General features: G+C 61.1%; 1 protein-coding gene across 1 annotated transcript; it reads right to left on the minus strand.

The window, feature by feature from the left end:
* Nucleotides 1–608: 608 nt before the first annotated feature.
* Nucleotides 609–26,170, minus strand: IGHMBP2 (immunoglobulin mu DNA binding protein 2). The gene is made up of 15 exons (XM_044260025.1): nucleotides 26,060–26,170; nucleotides 23,619–23,788; nucleotides 20,453–20,636; nucleotides 20,127–20,224; nucleotides 18,033–18,196; nucleotides 16,570–16,770; nucleotides 15,014–15,161; nucleotides 12,317–12,491; nucleotides 10,480–10,662; nucleotides 10,043–10,161; nucleotides 9,456–9,550; nucleotides 8,554–8,677; nucleotides 6,838–7,761; nucleotides 4,177–4,349; nucleotides 609–1,700 (listed from the first exon to the last, which is right to left on the minus strand). Exons 1-15 carry the CDS (start codon nucleotides 26,143–26,145, stop codon nucleotides 1,503–1,505), a joined length of 3,042 nt encoding a protein of 1,013 aa, XP_044115960.1. The 5' UTR covers nucleotides 26,146–26,170; the 3' UTR covers nucleotides 609–1,502.
* Between the last annotated feature and the right edge of the window lie 30 nt (nucleotides 26,171–26,200).

Below are 26,200 nucleotides of genomic sequence, written 5' to 3' on the forward strand. Positions count from 1 at the left end.
TCCCCGCTGAGCAGGAGCCCGATGCGGGGCTTGATCCCATGACCCCGGATCATGACCTGAGCTAAAGGCAGACACCTAACTGACTGAGCCACCCAGGTGCCCAGAACAACACAGACATCTTGAACGCTTGGTCAGGGAGGCTGAGGTCACAGGGACACAAATGGCATTTTGGGTCAGCAGATGCAAGTTCTGTGAGACCAGGTCTGGTGAAGGCAGGTGGGTCAACCCTGGGTTCTGAGCCCGCAGGAAGGCAGGGTCTCTGCCACCTGCCTTTCCTCCCGGGGGCGGCAGCCTCTCTCCTGCCATCTCTCCATGGAGGCTGGCCTGGTTTGGACCAGTTGCGACTCCAGCCTTCCCGACTTCAAACTTCCGTTCTGATAAAAATGCCAAGGGTTTTTTCCCTCCCCTTTGTCGTCTGTGAATGGGGACAAGGCCCCCACAGGAGCCCTGCATGGCCACCTCCTTGCTCTGGGTGCTGCCAGTGCCTTCGAGATGCCGAGCGCTCGGAGCAAACGTGGGCTGGCCCTGAGCTCTGGGCCACTCCGGGAAAGGCACGGGGCGCAGAGAAGGGAAAGCGTGTTCACCACAGACACATAACACACACAGCAGGCGGTGCGCGTAGATCTTTATTTTACTCTTAAATAATTTATGTCCCACTTAAATAAAACTCTGAGACGAAGACATCACATCCGTCTGAGGCCGTCCTCCCTGGAGCAGCTGGTGGAGAACACTGGGGAGCACCTGTGGGCGGGCTCCTGCTTCATGTTGGCCACACCACCGCTCTGCGGAAGCTCTTTCCCGCGACCGCCGCCCACGGAGGGCTCACCCGGGCCACATGCCTCAGTGGACTCCAGACCTCGCAGGAGCAGGAGCGGTCTGAGCTGTGTCCGCTGCCCTGCACAACCAGGACAGGGCCCCACAGCCGGCAGGGAACAGGACGCAGACGGAAGCAGGCCTCCGCGAAGGCAGCTACATGTGGACGCATGGGAGAGGTGCCCGGCGTTCTCAGACACGTGATCTGACTTTTCAGGTGTGCTCCCTTCTTCCGGCGGCCTGAAAGCTGGCCAGCCCCGGACGGTGGGAATTTCCTCGTACGAAGACTGAGGGGGTATCAGTCCGGGGCAGGGGGACTCTCATGACAGCACCCCAAGGTTCAGATGGTGGGATTTCTGTTCTAACTAGGAAGACACTGGGAAATGCTCCAGGCAAGAGAAGGGGGACAGGGGCACACACGGGCCAACCCACACCAATTCCAGAGAGAGGGCCACACGGCAATGACCACATGCCCTGGGCACCCTCCCCCGAGAGCTGTCGGGGGGAAGAGCTCATCTCCAGAGTCCAGAACCCCACCCTTGCTCCCAGACACCGTGCCCCACCTGGCTCCGGTACAGGCAGGTGGGTCAGGTTGCGCACTGTCACGGAGCAGCTACAGGGAAGCAGAAAGCAGCCCTGATGTTTTCCAAAGACAGCAGCTCTGGAGCTGCGCGCAAAGAGCCTGCCCGTCACTTGTCCTTCTCCCGCCGCTTACTCTTCCTCTGGCCGCTCAGTTCATCCAGCTTCTTGTCCAGCCTCCTCTGCAGCTGGGCCCTCTTGGCGGGGTCCAGGGACCTGTCCTTGGTTCCACTGCCGGCGTAGAGGATTCCCTCCCGGCTGATCCTCTGCCGGGCGTGGGCACGAGCCCTCTCGCCACAGCCATGGATCTGCGGGGGGGACACAGCAGTCAGCGCGGAGCCTAATGGGAACAAAGGCCCTGCAACGTGGCCCATCGCAGAGTCCGGGGACCGTTAAGTCCCAGCACGAGGTCTCGGAGGGGCTCCCTCCTCTTCCTGCAGCCGGGCCCCTCCCCATCAGGCTGCCGGGGTGGGGGGTACGAGGAAGCACCCTCCACCCCCGCCCTCAGCTCAGCCCGAACATCCTCTGAGCACACGCGGACGCACGGCCGGATCCCCACAAGCTCCCGACGGGGGGCGACGCGCGCACAGGGCCGCCGGCAGCGGTGTCGCAACAAAACGCCAATGCGCTGTCGGCGTGACCCTGCGGCCACGCTGCCCTTCCGTGAGCTCCAGCCCAAGTGCAACCGCCGTCCCCTCCGGGCCTAAGGCTCCACTCTTTAGTCTGTCCCCAGCGCCAGGCCTGGGGCGGGGCCCCGGAACATGCCTGACCCCACAAAGGGCCCCCGTTTCCGGGAAACTCTCACGTAGCTCCTCCTTTAGAAAGGAGAGGAAGGAAGACGGGAGGAAACCCTCCGAGCACCTCCAGCACCAGGCGTGACAGCCAGCACGCAGGTCACGGGGCCTTCCAGAAAGCCCGTGCTTCCCCGCTGCACACACCGAGGGAGTTCCCTTGGGAACTGCCGGGTGGGACCCCGTTTGGACCTCGCTTGTCGGCGCCCCCAGCCCTGTGCCCAGCTAAGACCCCTGTGGCCCGCCACCCACGCAGCACCTGTCCCCCTCCCTCCCTCACTACGGGGTGTCCCCACCCCGCCCCTCCTGGGCAGCCCTGGGCCCGCAGGCTGCCTACCACGGCTCCCCCAGAGACAGTCGTGCGGCGCCATGCCCTCCACGCGGCCCAGGACCCCACACGCCGTGTCCCCGCTCCTCACCGCATCCCAGTCAGGGGGCAAAGACTGAGACACGGCACCCAGAGAACGTGTGGGGAGAGCGGCCCCGGGCTGAGGCAGAGTTCCCTCGCCCACGTCCCAGAAGAAGCGGGTGACAGCTGGTGCTTGCGGCCCGTCCCTGCCACCCAGCCCTGTGCCATTTCTGCACAGCCTCAGCCCACAGAACATCTCAGGGCAGGGCACCTGTGGCCCTGCCCGCAGCCAGCATCCCGTCACACGGACACGGTGCCAGTGCCCTCCTCGGCCCTGCCACCAGCCGCACGGGGCGGGCGTGCTCTCGGGCCGGGAGCGGGAGCCACCCGGGGCTGCTGCCTCTCACCGCCCTGCACAGAGACCTGCACAGGCTGTGCCAGGAATGCGAGCTGGTCGCCCAAACCTCACACCTGATGATCTCTAAATGTTCTAGATAAACAGATCCTAAAACGCCTCATGCTTTGTCAACAGGAACAAATACAGACCGCGTACACGTGCGCGTGCATGAGGAGAAGACAGTGTGCGCGGGCGTGCGCGTGGAGGGAAAGGGGGAGGAGGAGGGGGAGGAGACCCTGCCCCAGGGGGACGCCCAGTCTAGGTTCCGAGGCAGCAGAGGGCCCTGTGGGTAGGCAGCCGCACCCCTGACCCAGAGTGGGACACACCCGGACCCCCACGCAGCTCATCTGAGACAGTGCCAGGACAGGTGCCACGTGCCCTCCCCACACCCACCCCTCACCAGCCTCCAAGAGCCCCACCGCCACCTCCCATCGGCCCGAAGCAGAAATCCAATGGCCCCTCTGGGTCCTCCTTCCTGTGCTATCGTGACCCACAACCCATCAGGGCCCACGCCCACCGCCCCACGCTCTCCACGACCCACCCCAGGACATCCCAGCCTGGCCCTGAGCTTCCCCGGTGCTGCAGCCAGCGCTCCGGCAACACGGCAGGCGCTCCAGAACCCCCACAGCTTCCAGAACCAGGGCTCAGCTACTCGGGCAGAGGCTTCTCGGCCTGCACTCCGTCCCTGCCTCGCTCTGCTCCCAGCTGGACAAAGGCACCCCTCCCTGGGGCCTTCACACGTGTCCTCCCCAGCCCAGCCCCCGCTCCTGCTGCCAGCTTGGCCCCGGATCCTCCCACACCACGGTCGGCACGTGGCACCAGATGTGGTCTCACACCAGGTGCCTACAGGTCCTCACTCCTCGGGGCAGAGATGAAGCCTGCTCTGGCCCCCAGCTCCCCAGGCCTGGCAGACGACATTCCCATCCAAACAAGCTCAAGAAATGAATGAAAAAGCAGCCGGCCAGCCAGCCCACTTCAGACCCAAAGCCAGACCCCCAACCTCCCCTAGCCTAACCCACTGACGGACCCCAAAGACACTGGTACAAAGTCCTCTCTGTCCAGAATTCCCACCAATTTTCTCACAATTTGTCAAGTGTGACATTTTACTTTCTCATACCCTGATGCACTCAAAACAAAGCACGGGTCTACACCCATTCAGAAAAACCCAGCGCTCACCCCCAGCTCCCATCTGTGCGTGGAGCTCGTCTGCCCAGAGCCCTGGAGACACAGCCGCCCCGCCGCCGTACCTCGGGCAGGTGGTGGCTGAGGCAGAACCGGCGGCCGCAGTGCAGACAGAGCTGGCCCAGGGTTGCCACGCTGGCTGTGCACTTAGCAAGGCCACAGGTGTTATCAGCCTTGATGGCGGCCGCGACCAGGGCCTCGAAGTCCTCCTTGCCGGGCAAATCTATGGCCGTGTTTCCTAGGGAAGAAAAGGGTCACTCAAACAGGGAAGAACGTGGACGTCGGGCCCATGGCTGCCCCGAGCTGCCGCGAGCAGCTCCCACTCTCGGTTCACAGTGATCAGGCCAACGGCCCTCAGTCAAGCCTGGTGTCCGTCCAGCTGGTAGCGGCCGACCTTCAGCGGCCTAATACCCGGCCCTACCAGGAGGTGTGGGCAGCACACGGACTTCCTAGAAGGGGCTGGCATGGCACGTGCCCCCGAAAAGCCCATCCTCTTTAATCAAGAAAACTTCTAAGCACGAGGACGCTCCTCACGATGGGAGCTGCACCAGGGAGCCGACGGCGTGCTCGGATGAATCCGGCGTACTCGCGGGTCCCCGCGGTAGGGGACCTCGGCGTTCCTGACCAAGTACACAGAAACCTTTTGAAGAACAGAAAATGCTCACAAGTGGAAAACGAACCCGAGACCGCGCCTAAGTGTAGCTCTGTGAAACAGGCGTGCACGACCGGAACACACAGGCGCGGACAGCCGGGGAACACCAGGACGGCATCCACCAGGAGGCCGTTGCCAGTGACTGGGGGCACTGCACAGACGAGACACTTCCCTGAGCGAATTCTTCACACTCGGCTGGTACGCAGGTCAGGACGGTCGGCCGCGGAGGGGACCCAGGGGAAACGGGGACCTCAGCCCCCCTGGCATCTCAGCCGGCCGCGGCCACACCGGTCCCTCCATACAGGCACAACTCTGCCACGGTCCCCAGCCCTTCCCCCAGACGGGCTGAGGAGCCCGGCTCTACCCCCTCACACATGCCGAGCAGCTGCGCAGCAGAGGGCAGGGGCGAGACAGACACGCTGAGGCCCAGGAGCAGCGGCAGGAAGCTTGGAGAAGGGCTGACGAGGTGCCCACTGCTCGCCGGCGTTTTCAGGAAACAGAGAAGACGCAGGGACGAGGCACAGAGTGTTCAGAATGACACCTCAGTGTTCCGACCGCTTCTCCCACGGGACGGAGCGCCTGTCACTGCCCCGACGTCCCGAGCAGCAGGCAGCCCTCGCTGCATTCAGCGGCAGCCTCCCCGGGGGGCCACCGCCATGGCTCTAGGGGCCTGCTCAGACCATCCTCTGCTTCTCAGCTGCGACGACCTCGGCAGAGCCTGGGGACCAACTGGACAGGGTCACGTTCTGAGCCTGAGGGGCAAGGTGAATTCTGAAGGTGGCGGCCTAAAGAAACTTCAAACCTAAGTGGAGCTACCGTCGCCTAAACAGGGCAAAGTCTCCCCAGGATATTGTCCTCCAGTGAGCGCGCCATACACGTTGCCGAGCGCAGATCAGGACCCCCATCACGGTGTCCCCGCACCTGCCCTTCACGGCACAAACCATCTTCTCAGTGCGGCTTAGAAAAGCACCTAACGGGCGCCTCAGTGGCTCAGTCCTTAAGTGTCTGCCTTCAGTTCAGGTCAGGGTCCCAGGGTCCTGGGATCAAGGCCCACAACACGCTCCCTGCTCAGAGGGAAGTCTGCTTCTCCGTCTCCCACTCCCCCTGCTTGTGTTCCCTCTCTCTCTGTGTCTGTCAAATAAATAAACAAAATCTTTAAAAAAAAAGAAAGAAAGAAAGAAAGAAAGAAAAGAAAAGCACTTAACATTCCTTTCCTCTACGCACCACTTCTTTTCCTCTGTCCACAGAATGGATCGGCTACGGCCTCAGGCCCGAGGCTGCTTTCCAAGACCAAGAGTCCTGTGTGTACAGCTTTGCTCAGAGGAACTCAACGGAAGAAAGAAGACACAAGCGGCTCCACGGGCGTGCTCGGAGGAACAGCTGGAGCACAAGGTTACCCAGAGGCTTCAGAAAACCCAAGTCTTCCAAGCTCAGCGCCCGTGGATGCACGATCTCAATGAGGCACGGGGGCGGCGAAGCAGAGCCCCAGGGGACACGTCAGTGTGCAGCCACCACAGCGCGCACAGGACCGGGACGCAGGCCAGCGGGACGTGCGAGAGCCCGATCAGGTCTGGCAGAACAAAGCCGTCACCCAGCACGGATTCTGCCTGCCTGAGAGCTCCTGTCCACTGTCCTCGTCTCCTCCACCAGGCTCTTCCCCAGCAGTGTACGCACCCCAAGGTCCTCCTGCATTTCTGTGTACTTGGTCAGGAACGCCGAGGTCCCCTCATGCTGTGACCCGCGAGCACGCCGGGATTCACCCGAACACGCGGTCGGCTCCCTGGTGCGGTTCCCATCATGAGGAACGTCCTCGTGTTTAGATGTTTTCTTGATTAACAAGGAGGCCAGGCCCTGCCTGAGGATCTGGGGACGCGATGGTCACCGTAAGCAATCACGGCCCCCAGAAAGCTCACATCAAACCAGTTAAAAACAAGTAACAAGATGCCCAATAAGGGCCTTAGCACCCAGGGGAAGTCCCAAACCTCTCCAAGGGTGACGGCGGGCTTCAAGTGGGAAACACCACAGCGAAGGGGACGCCAGGCTGGCACCACCCCCATCAGGTGAACCCACTTACCTTTTGCTTCTTTCTTCTTCTTCTTCTCTGGTAACGTGCGCAGCCCAGAGCGCGAGGCCTGCTGCCCGTCCCTGGCGGCCCCGTCCGTGGCGGCCCCGTCCGTGGCGACCCTGTCCGTGGCGACCCTGTCCGTGGCGGGCCGCTCCTGCTTGCTCTTGGCTCTCTGCAGCCTTTCCAGGTGCAGGGCCTTCAGATTCAGGGTGTCCTGGCTGCGCTGCCCCCCAGCAGGGGGCCCGGTCTGGGTGGGGCCGGGCGCATCCGCAGGGGTGTGGTTGCCGGCCCCGGCTGGAGGCGGCGGGGCTGGCTGGGCTGGCGGGGCTCTCTTGCTCACGGTGATGAACCTCTTCTTCCCTTCCCCGGAGCTGTCGTGCCTCAGCCCGTGCTCCTCAGCTATCTGGTGGACCCACATCCTGTCGTGGGAGTTCAGGGAAGCAGGAAACTCCAGCTCAGTTTTCTCGCTCGCCACAAACTCGGCGATCTTGGCCCGGAAGTGCTCCGCGGGGTCTCTGGTCGCCGCTCCCTCTGGGCTGCCTCCATTGAGGCTGGGCTGAGAAGGGCCCTCAGGGCCCGAGGGTTTCCCACCCGTCCTCTTCCGCTCCAGCCCGGCGGCTGCTCTGGACGCCCGGGTCCCGTCCCGCGGCCGGCCTCCACGAGGCTTCCTGGCTGACACCGCGGAGCTGTGGGGCTTTGCCCCAGCTTGGCTGGGGCCCTGGGAACCCTCGTGGGAGTAGTTTTCAGGGACGATGTCGTCAAGATACTCAAAGGCCGTGCGCACTTCCCCGTGCTCCGTGAAGTGCCCCAGCAGGGTCTTCAGGAAGGCGTGGCTGCTGACAGTGCGAGAATCGCACACGACCGCCACGTGGCGCCGAGCGCGGGTGACCGCAACGTTGATCCGCCGGTCCTCAGCGAGGAAGCCCACGTCGCCTAGGAGCAAGCCAGGGTGAGTGGCAGAGTGGACCCAAGACTAAGGAACGGGAAATGGACTCTTGCACGGAGCAGCACAGGTCACCGAGGGGATCACCCAACACCCCCCGCACGGAGCACCGGCCCGCCCCCACCTGGCAGCCTGCCCAGGTGTCCTGCTGCCCTCCCAGGGCTCCCCAAGTCTGGCTCCCACCGCACGTGGTCTGGGCGTGGCGGATGCCAAACCACTGTTTGTCTCCAAGTACAACCTCCTCCCTCAGCCCAGCTGGGGGGGTGACTGCAGCCAGCAGCAGGGACAGCATGAGCGGTGCTCCAGGACCTTAGCTCCCTAGCCGCCCCACTCCGCTGTCCTCGGCTCTCCGCCGACGGTGCCTTACGAAGCCCAGACAAGCCGTTTCTGGGTGCAACACCGAACGAAGAGCCGCAAACTGCAGTGGCACTGAAGCCGGGCCCTGAGGCTAACGGCGCCCTGAGGCCAAAACCCGAGCTCTGTGTTGCAGGGGCCTCCCTGTCCCAGGAAGGGTGTCCAGGCGGTCCCCGAGAGCGCACCCGGACTCCCATGCTGCTTGACCTCATGCTCTGCTCCCTCTGCTGGGGACACCACGCCCCACTCCCGCAGCACCCCAGGGACCACGCCCACCTCCTGCGGCCTTGGCCCCCAGCGGGCTCCGGATGGGCCCCCACTGCCCCCCACTCCCTGCCTGCTCTCTCACTGGGGCTCAGCACAGCCCCCAGTGGAACCCCAGTCCGCCCTCTGTGCCACCCAAAGGGACTCTGCTGAGTCCCACATACCTTTCCTATTGGATCTGACGAAGGACAGGACCACAGCCTCCTTCTCTCGGCCTTGGAAACCATCGACAGACTTAATTTCAAGCTCGGGGTACCTATGGGCAAGGCTCTGCCTGAGCAGGTCCACCTGGAACACAAGGAAGCCACGTCCTCAGCTCGGCTCAGGCCGGGGCGGCCTCGACACTCAGCGGAGGGCCTCCCACTGCAGCGCGGTCCCCGCCGCTGTCTCATAGCTCAGCGAACTCACACAGCAGCACACGGACAGGTCAGATGGGACCCCGTACCCCAGCACGACACTGACCCCGCAGAGCCACCAGCCTCAGATGCCCCGGTGGGTGGTGCCTGTGACCCAGGAAGGGGTGGCGACCGAGCCACAGACCTCACGGTATTTTGCTGCGGCTGCATTTTCCCACCCAGACAGACAGGCTTCGCTGACAAGCACACAGGCATGGAGAGAGAAAACGTGAGAAACCCTGGAAAGAAAGGAGCTGGCAGATGATGCTCCCACTGACCCGGAGACGGGAAGGATCCTGCTCTGGCCACAGCAACCAGCTCAGGGGCAGGGGCTGGGGCCAGACTCATAAGATTCTAAGCTGAGAGCCTGTGGGGGAGATGCCATGGAGGGACTAGTGGTCCAGGGCCACCCTATAAGGATGCCCAAGGCAGCCAGGGCCACCGGGGAGGTGGCCAGAAAACAAAGCCAACCAGGGAAGGGGGCGGGGAAGAGCAAGAACAAGGGGCGGGTGGGCGGACAGAGATGCTCGCCGATGTCACATGAGCCCCAGACGCAGTCGTGAGGCAGTTGATTCTACCTGGAGTTTACAGCCACAGATGCTACATGACCCGTCCTCGGGCACTTGGGGGTGACTGCGCCCCTGACACACAGACAAAGCAGCCCCTCGCACCTGGAGGTTGTACGGCGTGATGACGGCGATGTCACTCGCTTGGACACCAGCGTCCACCAGGGCCTGGATGTGCAGACTGACGAGGCGCACTTCACCTGGGGGGCAGGAAGCAGGCTGTTGGCCCAGGTCACCCCATGCTGTCCCGTCACCCGTGCTCGTCCCTTCAGCCTGCCGCCCACTCTGACGGATCTTACATCGCGCCTGGGGTAACGCCCTGAGCCGCAGGGTCGCAGGTCCGGCCTACGAAGATGCAGGCCGTGTAGCTGAGCCTCAGTTTACCCAGCAACACTGAGCGTGCAACCCGGCAGGCTGGTACTAGGGTGAGCAAGGGTCTCGCCCAAGCCTGAGCAGGCAGAGCTCCCGGGCCTACTGCTCCCCCGAACTAGTGCTGCCAGCCAAGAAGGGCACTGCGAGGGCTCCTGTCTGCCTCGAACCCCCCAGCTCATCGGGGACGGGCTCCCACTGCCCCTTTCCTCCCGCCCCGCTCAGCTCCTCTGAGGTCGGCAGCTGCAGACACTGGGGTTTCTACAAAGAGGAGCCCAGGGTCCGCGTCAGCCAGAAAGCTGGCCCCGTCCGAGCGAGCTCACCAGGATTCCCCTTAGACTGGTCGTCGTCCTCCTCCAGCTCAAAGAGCCCGCAGCCGGCCGTGTCCACGAGCAGCAGGGGGACGCTCGTCTCCTCCGTGGCAGCCACTCCTGGGAGGTCCCTGCACACAGCGGGAGACTGAGCATGTGAGGCCAGCGCGATGACGTGGGACCGAGGTCCTGACCACAGAACTCGCGTCTCCCGTCACCCCCCGGGCCGGGCTCTTCCCACGGCAGAACGGGGCTGCTCCACAGGGAACAGGGGGCGCGAACGGCATCAGAGACCGAGCACCCCACGCCAACTCTCCAGGGCAAGGCCCCTCTCCCGTCATGAAGATCAGCCTCAGAGGTAACTTTGTCTCTAAAATCTCTCCTGAACGCAGTTCACAGGGCCCTGGGGGAACCAAGTCAGGCCGGGTGGGCAGGACCAGGCCACTCACCGCAGGAGGTGCCCCGCCACGGCAGGGTGGGCGGTGAGCCGCCCGCTGTAGAGGGCGTCTGAGGCCCAGCGCATGATGGCCTGGTGCATGCGGTACTGCACCGTGAGCGTCCGCACCACCTGCGCGCCGAGCTCGTCCGCCAGCCGCTCCATCAGGCTCCGCGACAGCCCCGCCAGCGCCGCCCTGCGCCAAGACAGCAACCGGGGAGAGAGGCCTGAGTGCCCGCGTCCAGCCTGAAACCAAAGGCCAGGGAGGAAGGCAGTGCTAGAGCCTCAGAACCCAACCCCCGCCACGTTAGGACTGAAAATTAAGGGTGTGGTCACCCCAGCGATGCCTGTGGCCTCACGCCAGGACCTGCGACTATGCGACCTGACGTGAAGCTGGGCCCAGTGGAATCATGGGCGCCTTCTAAGAGAAAGACAGGAGGGTCAGGCTCAGGGCAGACGACGCGACCAAAATGAACCCTCCCCTGGAGCTTCCTGCCACCATCCGTGACCCCCGGACGCAGAGTTTGGACTTCCGACGTCCAGAGCCGGAGACAATCCACCTGGCTTACGCTGGTGATCCGGCAGCAACAGCAGCCGCGACGGACAGACTCTAAAGGGGCAGCACGCGCCGGCCTCAGCAGCCCCACAGCAGGCCGAGCTAGTGGCACCCGCGCTCCCTCCGCGCTTCCCGGGAACGCTTCCCGCTACTGACTCACCCGAGCCCCACAAAACCTCAGGAGGTAGCTCCTGTCGTGCTCCCCACTGCCCCAGGAGGTGAGCGAGACACGGAGAGCTCAAGGGACCAGCCCAAGGCCACCCCGCCAGGGGGCTGCAGAGCCAGGAGCATCTCTCCTCCACGAAGGCGCAGCAGCTCCCTCCGAGCCGGGGAGGCTAGACCCGCACGAGAGCTCCCCGTGCTTCAGGGGCTCGCTCCGTGGGCTCGTAAGACCTCGGGGTCACCCTCTTCCCACACGGCGCCTGCTGAACCCAAGTTGCGCCAAAGACATAAGCGAGGCGGCTGCCAGTCCCAACCACAGTGCAGGACGGGCCGGCACGCATCCTGCCGGCACGGGAGGGGGCGTCCCTGCTCTGTGACTTACATCCTGGCTGGGCCGGCCAGGAACCCGCAGACTGACTCGCACCACCGCGAGGGAGCCAGGAGTGCTCGGGAACACTGAGAGGCACTGAGACCGGCTGGTCACGGGGTGCCCCGGGGGGCTCACCCGAGAGACTACTGAACGGAGGAGGGCACAGCCACCCCGTGTCCGGGAAGGAGCCGTCCGGATGGAGAGAGCAAGGGCAGAGACCAGTGTGGCCAGAGCAGTGGGTGAGGGGAGCGGCGGGAACGAGGTGAGGAGGGGGCTGGGGGCGGCTGAGCTCACTCACGCCAGGGACTGCCACTGCGTCTACGGCACATGGGACTGGAGCCTACGGAAGCGCTCCCTGTGGCCTAGGTCGCAGGATGTGCCGACAGGACTCAAAGACTCCACGCCAGGCCAGGGGCGGACTGACCCAGAGGCCAGTTGGCCGGCCCACAGAACCATCCCTCAGACCCCACCTGGCCGGAACGGGCACATCGACCAGCTGGCCATGCCGGGGAAACTCCATCCACCTGGCCCGGACTGGGCACAGTGCCAGGAGCCACGACTACGGAGACGCACACAGTGACTATGAACCCCGAGCTTGGGCACACGCAGCCTGTCCCCCGACACCTACAGCGGCACGCACAGTACAACGGGCAGGAGACCCGCAGGGGAGGGCATGTCAGGGCTTCTTGGTCACCACACCCTGGGCTGCACCAAAGGGGTGGCGGGCAGGGCGGACAAGGGCTCCGTGGGCAGGGCCCTTACTTGTGAGAGACGGTGGTGGGGGGCAGCTGCTTGTGATCGCCGGCCAGGACGCACTTCCTGGCCTTCAGCAGCGGGATCCAGCAGCTGGCTTCCAGGGCCTGTGCGCACTCGTCGATGACCACCACGTCGAAGTGGCCGTCGGGCAGCAGCTTCAGAGGGCCGTCGGAAGAGGCACCTGGGGAAATCGGAAGTGTGAGCCTTCGCCGAAGGTGCTGGCTGCGTCCCACCGCTGCGACCTCACCGAAAGAGACCCCACAGGCCGGCTGGTTCAGAGCCCAGTCTGACATTCAGAGTGTGTAAGAGGTGTGCATCTTGGAATAAACATCTGGGAAGAACATTAAGAACATCTGTTCCAGCCCACCTGTGTTTCAGTGTGGGGCAGTGCACCCCCAGGAAGGGCCACCCCAACATTCCAAGCATCAGAATCCATCACCCCTTGGGGCTGGGACCAAAGCCTTAGAAGGGATCTGATTTCTAGTGTTATTTCTATACCATTTTCTAAATGTAAACCTTCGTTAATTCCCCCGTAAGATGTCCTACTGGACACAAAGAACAATGAACCAAGCATCAGTCCGGCAGGGAAGGGAGGACACACACCCCCGCCGCCGCCGCCGCGTACTTGACAACAGCCCCAGCTCCTCCTTGGAACAGCCTGCCCTGGCAAGAGCTCACGTGCGAGCAAGACCCGGACCCCACGCAAGCCTCATAACCAGCAGGGGCCCAGGCAGGCCGCCCGCCTGAGCCTGCTCCTCGTCTACAAACGCGGGCACCACCTGAACTGCACAGGCCCGTGACGATGACCAAATCCTAACACGGCACACAGGCGCTAACACAAAGGACACAAGGTGCCTGCCGCAAGCTGGGCGGTTTCAGCGACTCTGAGACTCAGACGTGTGTCCTCATGAACCCCGCAGGACAGGGTTTGCAGGGATAGCTGGAGAAGCTGCTGGAAGAGGCTTGGTGGGTTCAACGTACGGACACGACTTCATGGTGCAAAGAGCAGCACGTCCAAGAGACCCAGTCTAGCTCCCTCCCAACAGGACGGGAAACTTAAGGACCACAAGCTGACCTTGCTGAGCTGGCGGGGGTGCGGGGGGAGGCTGCACTGTGGTTTCAGGAAGCACCAGATTTAAAGATCTGGTCCAGTGGAGAAGGACCTCTGCACACCCTCTCCCTCCACTAAAACGAGAACACAGGCAGCATTGCCGGAATCCACCTTCTCAGAACTCTGCAACCTAGCAGCTTGGAGCAACCCAGGGAGTGTTTGTTTTAAAGATTTTATTTATTTATTTGTCAGAGGGAGAGAGGGCGAGAGAACACAGGCAGACAGAGGGGCAGGCAGAGGCAGAGAAAGAAGCAGGCTCCCCGCCAAGCAAGGAGCCCGATGTGGGACTCGATCCCAGGACACCGGGATCATGACCTGAGCCGAAGGCAGCCACTCAACCAACTGAGCCACCCAGGCGTCCCGGGAGTGTTTGTTTTAGAAGACGCGGCTCTCGGGGCGCCTAAGAGCCTGAGTCCATTAAGCCTCTGCCTTCGGCTCAGGTCATGGTCTCCGGGGCCTGGGACCGAGTCCCACGTCAGGCTCTCCGCTCAGCAAGAGAGTCTGCTTCTCCCTCTCTCTGCGCTCTCACTCTCAAATAAATAAAATCTTTAAAAAAAAAAAAAAAAAGTCATGGCTCAGTCTGGGCCAGAACAGCGAGCTCTGCGGTGTTCCTGCGGGAAAAGCCTTGCCTGTGTCCCGACTTCTGTGGGAGCCTTGAAGCCAAGGGCCAGCGATCATGGGGAAAAGCCGCATGAACTCCCTTGAAGTCCCATTCCCTGAGAAACGCCACAGCCGGGGCCGTCTACCAGCGCCCCGGGCGATCCCACTACCAGGACGGTCTTTATTTCCCCCAACTTGGAGCTGCCCTGATGCAGACAGTCCTTCCTCCGGGCAGTTGCCCAAAACCATCCCTCTCTGAGGCAACGTGGAACAGCTGGAGAGAGCAAGAGGTAACCAGAAAGCTCCCAAGGAAGAGTCGGGAAACGAGAAAAGCTCCAGTGTCCCTGGGGAACCCGGAGGGAGACACACACACGCACACACGCATCGGGCTACGCGCGTCCACATGCAAGACACGAGGAGGCCCCCAGTGCTCCCAGCTGGCCCACCCCTGGCTCTGCACCAACAGAAAGTGAGGCCTAAGGGCTGTAAAAAGTGCACCCCAACACGCACACTGAGCCCCCTGGCCAAGCCCAGCAGACATGCTGCTTCTGGAGGAGGGACGCTGCACAGTCCTTCCTGCCCAAGCTGGCGGCTTCAGTGGCCTCGTGGGACAACAGAGGCCTTTCCGAGTCAGCGCTGCAAAGTCGCTCAAAACGGAACACAGCAAGCCCCGGAGAGGAGGGGCCCCGATTTCCAAACCAGTTACAGACCTCACAGATGTTCTTACAACTAGGAGATGACACGGACAGCTTCAGACCTACGCATTCGATCGGTGAGATGACCAACAAATTCCTCCCATTCCTCGAAGACAGCAGCCCGCTCAAGGACACCTGTTCCTGTATCACTACCAAACTTCCTTACCAGGACAAGTCCCCGGCGGACCCCACCCACCCTCTCCAGACAACTCTACGCCACTCCAGCCTGCCCCAGGAAGCAGGAGGGCTTGTCCCAGCCCCTGGGGGTCACAGCCGGCCTGGACCCGCCCCCCTCACCTGTGTTTGTCGCCAGCACCACCGCGGCCGACCTGAGGCTCTCCAGCATCGCGGCCTCCTCCCTCTCCTTCAGCTCCTTCCTCAACAGCTTGATTTCACCCCAAACGCCGCTCTTCTCTCTCTTCTCCTGGGTCTGCCTGTTCTTCGCCTGCGAAGGAAAACCAAGAACACACACGCATGTGCGCCGACTCCGCACCTACTTAGCTCTTTCACGCCCATGAAGCAATTGCGTTCATGACCAGCTGGCGCACTCCATAAGTTTCTCGAAAGGCACTAAAATGTCCAAAACCTGTCTTGAAGGAGCAACAGACCCACACAGGTGAGCAAATGCCTGACACCCCGTGTGGCCCTCCAGCCAGTGTCACCTGCACAGGGACAGGCAGAGGGCGGAGTCCGGGCCCTCAACCCACATGGCGTTTTGAGCTTAACTCAGATGAAACCAGGAACCGGGACCCACGCTCCCGAGCACAGGCCCCGCACAGGCTCTATGCAAGAAGGGCCCCTGCCGTCCAGATCTGGGTCCCCGCTGCTTCCCAGTGAGGCCATCCTTCAGCGGGGATTCCACACTTGCCAAGAGAACAACAAATCTTCAGCCTATAAAATGCTTGCCTAAGCCTCGACTTTCTGTAATACTGAACAGGACACCCTTCCTATGTGTGATTTCCGCTGTGGAGGACGGGGTGTGGCCGGCTCGGCCGGAAGGGTCTGCCTGCGTCTCCCTCCCGGAGAAGACCCAGGTCAACGGGGACAAGAGGCAGAGTCCTCCACGCTGTGGCGGAGGCAACACCATCCGTGCGTACCGCTAACCCCTCGGCCCTCGCGTGACACGCCTCATCCTGTCCCCACCTCTGCTGGGCCCACAGGGGCATCTGGAGCACCACCCAGCACTCCGGCACCACCGTGAGGCCGTGAGACCAGCTGACGGCGAGCACGCGGAGGGGACGTGAACTCAGAGAACCAGCGAGCTCCCGAGCACTGGACTGCAAGATAAAACGTGTCTCCAAGGAACCTGTCACTGCTGCGTCTGTCCCACAGGGAGGTGTAAGATGGACCAAAAATTGGAAAGATGAGTTTTTGAATTTTCACTTTAAAGCTGCTGGGGTTTTTCTTGCTGACGTTACCCAGCCACGACCAGACCCAGGGATGCTTAGAGACGTCTTCCTGACGACGACCCTCACCTGCTCACGAAACTACTCCGAAAACAGTCGAGTCCCTACTACGTGCTGAGTACAAGTTTCTATCAAAAGCGGCCAGTCCTTTATTTCTTAATAAAACTGAGGGGGAAACTTTTTTTTAATGAGCAGTCCTGAAGTCTGAAATTCTTTTTTTTTTTTGAAGTAGACTCCAGGCCCACTGCGAACCCCTACACAACCTGAGACCAAAACCTGAGCTGATCAAGAGCCAGACACTTAATGGACTGAGCCTCCCCGACATCTGAAATCCTTAAAAGAATTGACAGAGACCAAAAAAGGGAGAGGAACACAGACAGAAGTGACTCCTAGGAAAGTCTGCGGGTCAGAACCCACGCAGAGCGGTGGCAGGGAGGAGGCACGTACGAAGGCCTGATCGATGTCCTTCCTGATGTCTGCGACAATCTGGGCGCTGTCACTCCGCGCTAACACCGCGTCGAGGGAATGCTGCTGAATGGAGTCGAGCAGGCGGGCAGGGTGCCCGAGGCGCACGATCCTCTGCTTGCTGCGGGCCAGACGCTCCACCAGGTTGTCCACGGCGACGTTGGAGGGAGCACAGCACAGAACCTGCGGGAGCACAGCTCCACTTAACCACTTGAGCTCGCGAGAAAACGAAGACAGTCTTGAAGGCAGAGAGGAGGCCGGAGTGTGCACAAGCGGTCAGAACACAAACACGGGGCTGGCGGGAAGGGTGGGCGTGGCCTAGAGGACTCAGACTGCCGCAGACTCTACGGGAGCCGGAACGTGGGTCTGCAGAACTAGTCACCGAAGCACCAGGAGCTTAAATCATCTGCGACCAGAGAAGAAAGGCCTCGAAGGTGAAAGCAGGCCCTGAAGTGACCGGGTCCGGCGACCAGCGCACCACCTGCGGAATCACCTCATCATCTGACAAAGTGGAAGGAGGGAACATCTTTCTGGTGGGCTCAGTCCTGCTCCTAAAACTATTTTCTGCAGTGATTTCAATCAGGAGAGAAAAGCCTCAAGTGCCACTGTGAGGAGCAGGTGACAGCCGGCAGGGGCGGCGGGGAGAAATGGCCCCGCCCACACGAGCCTCAGAAGCGGGCCGCTGCGGCTGACCCCGACCCGCACCCAGGGCCTGAGCGGGAACAGGGGCGTGTTCTGTCTGCCTGTGCACACAGAGGCCGTCCAATCACGCCTCCAGACCCGCTTCCTACCGGTGAGTCGTCACTCTCTCAAGTTTTCCAGTGCCTCCACCAAGTCACTCACTCGTAGGAAACTACTGGACAGCTCCGTGACCCAGCGCCAGACCCCCCTTCGCCCCGAAGCAGCAGCACTTCTGCCTGCAGAGGAGCGTGGGGCTCGGAGCCGGGCCCCGGAGAGCGTCGCCCTGAGTGCACACCCTGGCCTTGCCACCCGCGGCTCGGGACTGGGGCGTGTGCCCTCAGCTCTGTGTCCTCCAGAAACGGGGGGCACCGGCTGTCCCCAGCACCCGGGGTTTCTGTGAGGATTACTGGACAGCACTCAGAAGGGGAACTGCTTCATAAAAAACACCCAGTACAATGTTGACATTATTCTAATTCTTACCATGATCTGACACCTACAAACAAGAAAGATTTTCTAGAAGTTTCGCACGTGCTCAGAATCCATGATGACTCACGATGACGCGTGAGGAAAAAAGACCCTTTCCCAGCCAACAAAAACGTAAGTGAACGGTGACACACAACACTCGCCTCGGAAGGTCGGACAGCGGCGCACAGCACGCGGGCAAGCGCGGTCCTGACCAGGCTGGGACCCAGCCGCGCACCCGCGAGCCGGGCACAGGAGCTCACGCGTGTTCACAGGAGCTCACGCGTGTTCACGGGGCCCACCTTTAAGCCCTGCCTCACAGCCTGAAGGATGATCTCGACCACGGTGGTGGTCTTCCCGGTGCCAGGAGGCCCGTGGATGATGGCAAGCTCTTTCTGGGACAGCGCGAAGGAGACGGCTTCCTTCTGGGAGGCATCCAGGCCAGGGTTGCAGAACGGCAGCGGCTCTGCGGGAGAGGACAGTGTTAGGCTCTGGCTCGGCGCGGCTGGCGACTGCTCCGGGCAGACGGAGCTGGTGGAAGGAAGAGCCGCCCGCGGGGCTCGGAACCTCCCCGGGAGCCAGCCAGGAGACACAGGAGCAACCTGCCGGGTCTCCCACCAGGACAGGAAGTGGCAGACCACGGACCACAGGCCCAATGCAGCCGGCCGCCTGCTTCCGTGAGTGCAGTTTTCGGGGGCCCAGCCACGCCCGTTCACTGGCCCGCGGTCTCTGGCTGCCACAGCGCCCACAAAGCCGAAAATATGTACAATCCATCCCTTTATTTGAAAAGTTTGCCAACTCAGGCTCCACGGTAACAGACCTTCCTGAAGTAAATGTTTCTTGGAACCTGTTCCTCCCAGGGGCGCCTGGGTGGCTCATTAAGGCACTGGACTCGTGATTTCAGTTCAGGTCATGATCTCAAGGTCACCAGACAGATGAGCCCCACACGAGGCTCCGTGCTCAGCAGGGGGCCTGCCTAGGACGCCCTCTCCTCTCTGCCCCTCCCCTCCACGTGCGCCCACTCCAGCTCACTCTCTCAAAACTAAAAAGAAAATAAAAAATCAACAAAAATTAAAATAAGTTATTTATTTCTACCACGTTGCCCCTTTTTAAGTGCCCGTAAAATGACAAAAAAGAATTAGGAGCAAATTTTGGAATCCTGTTTCTCCACTGAATCTTCCACAATGACCCGTCATCTGCTCCCGTGCTGGATACTCTGAGAGTGGCCACTGCGGGTGCAGAGTCGCAGGCCCTGTACGTGGAGACACCGGACCCGTGAGTGAGAACTCCCGGGCACGGGGCCCTCGTCCAGGCTGGCCAGACAGACACAAAGCTGAAAAGCAGGAGCAGACCTGACCCAAAGTCTCGGCATGTCCCACTCCGCACCGCTTCCCTTTTCCTTAAACGCCCGCCTAACCACAACCTACCGTGCTCCCTAAAACACGGTATATAAATTTCTAATTCAGCTTCCACTGCACAGCAGCCTCTCGATAAATACTTGACAGAATAAAACGCTGAAACGTGCGTGCCTTCAGAACCCGGACAGGGGCCACCCAGCAGCCCTGTGATTAAAGCCAACACGACCCTGCGTGCTTGGCACAGGCACGACATCGCATGGGCGCAGGATGACCCCCATCTCCCCAGGCAGCAGGAGGGACTGAAGGCTTCACTGAGGCCATGCTGGGAAGGTGGCAAAATCAGAATGTGGAGGATCGGCAAGTCACGGCAGCCGCTTGAGACAACATGCTCCCCTCAGAACTGGAGTTCTTCAAGACCACAGAGGGCTGGGAGAAAGCGCACCAACAAGGAAGGGGTGCGTGCGAGCATGTGTGTGCACGTGTCTGTAGGAGAAAGACCCGGTGTTCCACGTGGAAAAGACTAGACTAGACACAAACACAGGGAGATTGACTCCAGATGGCAGGTTCGCAAGGCTTCTGTTTCCCTCGTTAACACAGGTCTTCGTTTCCAAATATTCTATAATTAACACCTAACACGGTACTCTTCTCATCAGAAAGGAACGACCTTCAATTTGAAGGACGCCGAGAAACAATCAAATGCCTTTAGAATATGAACTTCTCAAACAAACACAAAAACACTATTAAGCACAGACTGTGCTCAGCCATCCTATCTCCACAGACCACTGAGCTAGAACATCCTTACATCCTCAAAGAACATACAATCGTTCGAGAGGATGCTGTAAAGTCGACAGAACGAGCTGCACCTCTGCACCGAGTACGAGAGTCTAGTGCGCGTGAGTCACTCAGATTTACAGAAGACACAAAGACAGATGCCGTCTAACCATGTGTCCCCGAACTCTCGCTCCAGCACCGGAGGCCCTGCTGTTCTCGGAGCTTCCACAGTGACTCTGAGCAGAAAAGAAAACACAGGGTTCTTACGGATCTCACTGGCAGCACTGGGGGCGGAGCCACCAAAGAGAACGTCTATGAGTGAGCACGCGGGGCCGGAATGGTACTTCTTTAGTGTGATCAGAGCCCTGCCAAGGGAGAAAACTAGAATTAGGAGCTTTGGTGAAAACCAGACATAGATTCCCTGCCCAAGCCCCTGCCCAGCACGGCCACCGCAGCCGCCGGCTCCCACGAGCGGCCCCCAGTGACTCCACACGCAGCCCAACAGCTCTCAGTGTCCAGCAGGACACGCGGTCAGGGTGAGCGATGCTTGAGGAAAAGGAACAGGGGATTCCCAGTCACACACACGCCCTTACTTTTTCAGTCTCTTGTAAGTGACATCATTGGCCAGTTTTAACAGCCTGTAGGTCTGCTCCCTGTCCAAGCTCAGCTGGAAGTCCTGGGACTCGTCAAAGGCCACCGTGACCGATCTCTGCGTGATCCGGGTCAGGATCCCCGTGGCCAGCTGACTCCCTTCGTCGTACAGACCCACTATATCGCCTGCAGAAACACAGATTCACGTTACACGAACACTGAGCAGACTTAAGCCGTGGGTTATTTCATGTAATAAATTCCAGCATATTTCAAATAGCCCATCACTATTGCTTTCTTTAGAAATGAAATCAGTAGCGGTAAAAGTCTTATTTTTTTTTTAAGATTTTATTTATTTATTTAACAGAGAGAGATCACAGGTAGGCAGAGAGGCAGGAAGGGAAGCAGGCTCCCTGCTGAGCAGAGAGCCCAATGCGGGGCTCGATCCCAGGACCCTGGGATCATGACCTGAGCCAAAGGCAGAGGCTTTAACCCACTGAGCCACCCAGGTGCCCACAGTAAAAGTCTTTTAACCAACACCTCAATTAAACATGAAAACCGACTTGAGACCGATGAACTATTTAAGACAAACACACCCGTCAATAGAACACTTCAAGGGCCGCTCGCTCTGTGCCAGACACCGCTCTAGGCATGGGTCTGATGGGGAACAGGACACAGACATCCGCACCAGAGGTTTTAAGGAAAGATGAAGCCCAGGAGGCGATGGGGAGAGACAAGGACATCATTTTAGAAACATAAGGCAAGGGCCCCTCTGAGTGGTGACAGGTAAGCAGGAGGGCCCTGAACAAAGCGGGGGCCACAAGCACATCTAGGGAGGAACGTTCCAAGCAGAATGGGAACAAGGGAAGGAGGGAGGGAGGTCATGTGCCGCCCACTCAGCACGGGTCTCCCCACTTCCTGTGGTGACTGCTGGGCGATTCCCTCATCGGCCACGTGACCCTGACACCAGGGGAGGAGCGCCGGAGCCAGTCCCAGCGTCCCACATCCCTGGCCACAGTGACTGTTCGGGGATGAGCACGGGACCAAACCTGCCCGAGATGCAGTGAGACTTGGCCTGGCCCTGGGAAGAGGCCCTCCGTCTGTCCAGCCGGATCAGGAACCTGAGGGCATGTTGGGGCCGGGAGGGCTATCATGTGTCCCCTGAGAAGGAAGCCAACCCAGAAGAGGGCAAATCCAAGAAATGGAGAGAAATTAAGTCCAAGCGACCTCCTGTGAGCCCTGAAGTCAACTTCCTAGTATCGCAACCAATGCAATCCTTCTTCCCCACGTCAATTTGGGTTGGCTTTAAAATAAGATTATTTTAAAGATTTTTATTTATTTATCTGTCAGAGAAAGAGAAGGAGCACAAGCAGGAGGCGTGGCTGGTGGAGGGGAAGCAGGCAGCCCGCTAAGAGGGAGCCCGACGTGGGGCTCAATCCCAGGACTCTCAGATCATGACCTGAGCCGAAGGCAGACGCTTCACCGACTGAGCCGCCCAGGCGTCCCTGGCTTGGCTTTTCAACACCTGGAACAGAAGACAGCTCTGACCAAAACAAACTCCACTCAGATAAAGCCAGAGCCACTCACAGATTTCCACCCCCCCATTCCCCTTATTCTGCGTCAGAAAGTGAACACCACGGGTGCCTGGAACAACCAGGCACGAGACGCGCTCCTAGCCGGGGCTGTTTTCCGCCAGCGATGAGCTTCATCTGCACCTTGAACCTCTCTCGGGCTCCTTCCCAACGTTATCGAGACAAGCAGCAGGCGGCAGCAGTGCTCCTGGGGCAGGGTCTGGTTCTGTGTGCGGGGCCCACTATGGGGCTAAGCACGCTGACCCCACGCCTGCTTGGACCTCCCCACCAGCGCCCTGCAAGGGGTCTATGTTTCTAGGCCAAGCCTGCAAACTGCTCTTCAGAGGATGAAGAGGTGACAACCCACCTCGATCTGATCCACAGTTGCAGTGACACAGCAGATTTCCACAGAAATGCCGCTTCCTTGGCTTCCCGTATGGGAACGACTCAGCAGTTTCTGCGGTCACAGCGCACGGTGCGGGCTGCTGCATCCACTACTGAACGTGCGTCCACTCTCGGACTGCACAGTGTATGACCCCCCCACATGGACATTCGACCCTGGCGGCGAATCAGAAAGGGGCCACCATATCGCCCCCAGCCCCACCTACCGACGCGGGCGGCGACGAGCTCTAGCTCCGTTAACAAGAACGTGGAAGACCGGACTCCACCCCGCGGCCCCCTGCATCCCCTGTCTCCGAATCCAGCCGGTACTCCTACAACTTTGCGCAAGAGTTTGGGAAATCAGAACAGCAAATGAGAAACCCCCGTCCCCACCAAAACAAGATGGAGAGTTTTCTAGAGCCAAGAACAGCGGTGGCAAGGCTGCTGTCTCCAGGTCTGAGGGCGACGCCAGACACCCCTCGTCTGGGTTCAGCGGCTCCTCGCCGCCGCTGCTCCTCTCCAGCAGGGCGGGCACGCGCGGCCCCCGGGCGTGCTGGGCTCAGGAAGCGGAAGACAGAACTGCACACGGCACCACGGCGGTCCGAGACAGATAGGACGGCAGTCGCGTGGAGTTCTGCACTTTCTAGGAGCCGTGATAAAAAAAATTTAAGGGGCGCCTGTGTGGCTCAGCCAGTGAAGCATCTGCCTTCGGCATGATCTCAGGGTCCTGGGATCGAGCCATGTTGGGCTCCCTGCTCTGCGGGGGGCCTGCCTCTCCCTCTACTTTTGCCCCTGTTCATGCTCTTATCAAATAAATAAAATCTTTTAAAAACATTTTTCTTAAAGACACACGTGAATTGATTTTCGTAACAACACGTTTTAACTCAACACACGACAGATACTATTTCCACACGTATCCGAAATGACTCCGGAGATAGTCTCAATTTTTCTCTACTTGGGCTTCAGAATCCGACGAGCACCGCACACACGGCACTCACGCCCGCCGTCCGGGCGCCCCGAACCACCGTGGCCCGCGGCTGCCATCCTGGACACGCTGACCTGGACTACCGAGAAGCCACGGAAGAGGCGAACTTCTCTAAGCGTTCATCGTCCGCGTTAACTCTCCCGCTAGCCCCGTGCGAGCCGGGCTTCGCGGAGTGCCAGGCACGGCCCGGAGGCCAGCGGGTGCAGCGCGCGCCTCCGCTGCAAACGCACAGACCTGACGTAAAGCTGTTGCTGGGAAGCACCGCGGCCGCCACACATCTCCTGGGCTCCAAGGTGACCAGCAGCCGCCCGTAGAGCCCCGTCCGCTGGCTGGACACCTGCAGCTTCAGCAAACACACGCCTCGGCTCTGGAGTTCTTTCAGGGAGATGTTTTCCTGCCAAGACCTGGAAGACACCCAACGCTGAGGGTTCAATATTTACACTCCACCAGCTTTTACTTCCACCCACCCGGGATGAATGTAAAAGGGAGAGGGAAACAGACAAAGATCTGTGCCCAGGCTCTAAATAAAACCCCAACGGGCTCCGTATCTGACCCTGGCGTCCTGCCCCTCCCCATCCCATCCGGCTGGTACAGCTGGTCTCTTCACCTGCTCTACCCGCACTCTGCAGTCCGGTTCCCCTGTGTCACTAAGCCCATCGGTGCCCCCCATCACCACCTGCCATCTATACCCGCACGAATCCACTCTGCCTCTCATCCTCACCACCACACCCCTGCTTCAAGCCACACCCCTCATCGTCTGGACCAGACAGAGCCTCCTGCCTCCAAACTGGCTGACCTCGGGGTGGGGGTGGGGGGGCTTGCCCCGACCAGTCACAAGCAGCAGCGCCCACGCGATCCACCTGAAATAGAAATCTATCTGCTCCCCTTTGGAAGCTAATAGAGGGAAACTTCACCAAAGTGGAGGGGGGAGACCAGCAGGAGCAGCACCATCCGGTCAGTTACAGACCCTGACAGGACAGAACCCTCCATCACGCAGCAGGGAGAGATGCACATTGCACACCCTCAAGAAACCAGCCACCCCTGCAACTCAGTCAGTGAGCAACAGTCACCCACGTGAACTCCTGCCTTTCCGGAACAGGCTTCCGTTCAAAGAGACCCCTCCCACGCCCTCCTTCTCCGTGAAATGAAGGTCCTCTCCGTCACCGGCTATGCTAGCCCAGAGCGTGGACCACAGCTCCCTCGGCCCGAACTGCAACTCTCTGCTGTGACGGATAAACCCATCTGGCTGTTTTATTTTTAAGGTTAATGCCCCCCCTCCCCCGCCAGCCATCCGCTGGGCACGGAACACCACACGCTTGCCCACGAGGCCCTGCTCAGTCTGAGCGCTGCCAACCTCTCCGCGGGCGCTCACTGCTCTGGGTACCGAGCGGAGGGCCTGACCGCAGCCCGTCCTGCGCTCACAGCAAACCTGCCAGGTGGGAACAGTCCCACTTCGCAGGCGAGGTGGGTGGCTGCGGCTCAGGGATGGACCCTGCAAGGTCCCACAGCCACACGTGGACCTGCGGTTCTACGTAGGTCGTTGCCACCACAAACGCCCGGACCTCCGGACCCAAAGCCTCTCGCACAAACCCCTGCACGTCTGCAGTGCAGCGACTCACTGCCAGGCCCAGAATCAGACTGCCTCCCCTCTAACCCCGGGCAAGTCACCGAAGCACCCGCTGTCACAGCTCCCCGGGCACAAAATCTTAACAACACTGAGAGTTCCAGGAGCCTGCGCGGCCCTCGGTGAGCGCTGGATGCTACTATTTCATGTGTATCCACCTTCAGAAGCAAACAGAGCTCGCTCCGCAGCCCCTGTCCCTGCACCTACTCCAGGAAGCCTCCCCCTCCACCCACCGCACGCATTTTTCTGTGAGCCTGGCACCACCGGTCCCCGAAGCCAGCCTTAGCCTCACCGGGCCGGGGGCTGGTCTTTCCCCGCGCCTGCGCGCTCACGCTGCCCCGTCCCCGCGACGCTCACGGCGGGAGCACACCAGCTGGAAGGCCCCGCTACAAGGACCCGAGCCCACCCCCTGGCCCAGGTCCCCCGACCAGGCCCAGATCCCTGCCCACCCCTCTGCCCACGGCCAGACCCACCCCTGCCCAGGACCCCTGCCAGGCCCAACCCCTCTGGCCAGGCCCAACCCCTCTGCCCAGGACCCCTGGCCAGGCCCTACCCCTCTGCCCAGGACCCCTGGCCAGGCCCAACCCCTCTGCCCAGGACCCCTAGCCAAGTCCAACCCCTCTGCCCAGGACCCCTGGCCAGGTCCAACCCCTCTGCCCAGGACCCCTGGCCAGGCCCTACCGCTCTGCCCAGGACCCCTGGCCAGGCCCAAGCCCTCCCCCACCCTCACCCCCGCCCCGCTCCGCCCAGGCCCAGGCCCAGGCGGCCGCATCCTCGCGCCCTCCCACCGGCCCGCACCGGAGGAGGAAAAAGGGCCAAGGACGCGCTGAGGCTAGTTAAGACCCAGGACGGAAAGGTCGGGAGTGGGGGGCTCCAGGCCGAAAAGAAAAGGCTTCTCAAGGGCCCCGAAACGGGTCGGGCCGCCCGGGAGGCGACAATCCAGCTCCAGCGGCGGCCGAACCCCCCCAGCGCCCCGGGCGGGACTCAGGGCGGCAGGGAAAGTCTCTGCCCGAAGCCGGCCGCGCTGGGGAACTGCCGACCGACCCCGTACCTGCGCTCCTCGACCTCCGCGTCTCTCTCGAGCTCCAGCAGGTCCAACTGCTTGGTCACGAAGCTCTCCACAGCCGCCGAGGCCATGGCCGCCGCCCGGCCGGGGCCCGGAGGAACTGAGGGCCGGCTGCCGCGCGGGGCG

This window comes from Neovison vison, chromosome 7 (genome assembly GCF_020171115.1).
Source record: "Neovison vison isolate M4711 chromosome 7, ASM_NN_V1, whole genome shotgun sequence".
Lineage (NCBI taxonomy): Eukaryota > Metazoa > Chordata > Mammalia > Carnivora > Mustelidae > Neogale > Neogale vison.